A 2,078-nucleotide genomic window follows, 5' to 3' on the forward strand; every position below is an offset into this window, starting at 1 on the left:
AGTGTCTTGGAGACGAGACCTGGTTCATGAGGAGGTGAAGGCCTGAAGATGACTTTCCACTCATTTATTCAGCAACTCTTTATTGAGCTCTTCTTGTGTGGTGGGCATTCTGCTACATGATTTTCCTACAGGGTCTCAGTTAATGCCCAAGAGGCTCTCTGAGGAAGGGGCAGTTGTGATTGGTGATGTAAGCTCACATGTGCTCAAGGCCAGAGACCTTGTAGGTGTCAGAGGCCAAATGTGTGATACACTCCTCTCAACTCAGGTTCTTAGTTGCTTCACCTGTTAAAGGAGTGGGGCAGGGTCAATTAGATGCTTTAAACTTGATGGTCAATTAAAAGAGCTTTTTGGGGAATATTTTTCAGATTGATTTTGGGGGAAAAAACAAAACTGACGACTAGCTCTGATGGTTCCAGGCTGAGTATCCCTAGACTTACAAACCCCGAGCTGCTGGCCCAGCTGTTAGACAGAGGTGATGCTGACTGCCCACGTGCGTCTAGTTCTCGAACTGCCGCCTAAGAGAGCCTGGTCTTTTTTTTCCAGATGTCATGGATGTCGCGTGGTCTCCCCATGACGCCTGGCTGGCCTCTTGCAGCGTGGATAACACGGTCGTCATCTGGAATGCCGTGAAGTTCCCAGGTCTGACACCTTCCTGCGACTCGTTGAGCCACTCTCCAGCACTGCTGCCTTTCCCACTAATCCTGGCGGCAGCAAGTGTGTCCCGGTGGCGTGAGATTTGTGTGTCTTGTCAGTAACCTGGTTCTTTTCTTTGTCTTCACAATAGTATTTATTTAAGATTTAGAAAGAGATGTGTGTTGAAGGGAAATATTAACCAAGTGCTAACACAGATAGATGCAGATCATGAGGGTGGGACATGGACTGACATGTCAAACATGTGATCAGCATGTGTTTGGCTCACACCCCGCATCTCACACATCCTCTGTCCTCTGGGACATGCCCTCCTACCTCTGCTCTTGGCACCTCAGGTCAGTTGCCATCTCCTCTGTGAAACTCTTGAGCAGATAGGGGCTAATACAAATCCAAATTATTATTTTTTAATAGAAATTCTGTTTTCTTAAAAAACTTAATATTTCTTACTCAGTGTTTTTAAAGTCATGTCAGATAACATGGCATACTGCTGCAGTTTCAAACAAAAAACCAAACCCACTGCCATTGAGTTGATTCTGACTCATAGTGACCCTGTAGTGTAGTGTAGAACTGCCTCATTGGGTTTCCAAGGCTGTAAATCTTTACAGGAGCCGACTGCCTTATTTTTGTCTCGCAGAGCAGCTGGTGGGTTCGAACCTTGACTTTTTGGTTAGCAGAAGAATGGCCTAACCACTGCGCCACCAGGGCTGCTTTTGCTGCGGTTTTAATACCTGGTAAAATATTTCTCATGTGCCCTCTCAGTGTTTGGAATATGTTTTCCTCGTGTGGGGGCATTCTTGATCTTACCATGGAGAGGGAGAATTTAGAAAATGGGGTGAAGGATAGCTCTTTGTAGTGTTTGGGTTTGAGATCTGCATGAAGTGCCAACTTGCACCTTTGTCTGCTTAGATGGTTTGCAAAGGCCTTGCCAAGCACAGAGCTCAGTTCTTGGAGCCATTAGGCCCTGTTCCTTATCAGGGAGCTGCCAGGCAGGTTTACATCAGAAGTGCTAGTGTCACAGCCCAGGTGGGCCCAGTTTTAGTCTAGGAGGGGAGGCCCATGCCTTAGGCACCCTTACTTCCTACCGCTTGAGAGCACATATGGCCTTGACCTACGTGTGTTGACTGCAGCTGAAAGGAAGTCCATAATGCCTCCTTGATGTCGTCCTTCCTTCCGATTGCTTTTGCCTGGGTAGAATTCAAATTAGGGGACTCTTCTGCTTGAGGAGTTGGGGGGTGGGCATGCCTGGCCCGGCAGGCTCCTGAGTCCTGTCCCTTCTTGTCCCTCCAGTCCATGGCCCATGGATTGCAGCTCACTGTTTTCTATATGGAGTCATTGTTTTCACCTCTGGTAGCATAGTGGCTAAGGCACTTGACTGCTAACTAGAAGGCTGGCGGTTCAAACCCACCAGCCACTCCTCGGAAGGAAGG

The 2,078-nt window shown here is 47.9% G+C and overlaps 1 protein-coding gene across 1 annotated transcript in view; it reads left to right on the forward strand.

Moving 5' to 3' along the window:
- Positions 1–2,078, forward strand: part of LOC103212489 (protein HIRA) — a 149,156-nt gene that overhangs the window by 33,930 nt on the left and 113,148 nt on the right. Inside the window, exon 6 of the mRNA XM_042783375.1 lies at positions 544–639. Within this exon, the coding sequence (XP_042639309.1) occupies positions 544–639 (96 nt within the window). The remainder of the gene's footprint in view (positions 1–543; positions 640–2,078) is intronic.

Source organism: Orycteropus afer, unplaced genomic scaffold (assembly GCF_000298275.1).
Source record: "Orycteropus afer afer isolate SDZICR_OR568_19922 unplaced genomic scaffold, OryAfe1.0 scaffold00986, whole genome shotgun sequence".
NCBI classification, from domain to species: Eukaryota; Metazoa; Chordata; class Mammalia; order Tubulidentata; family Orycteropodidae; genus Orycteropus; species Orycteropus afer.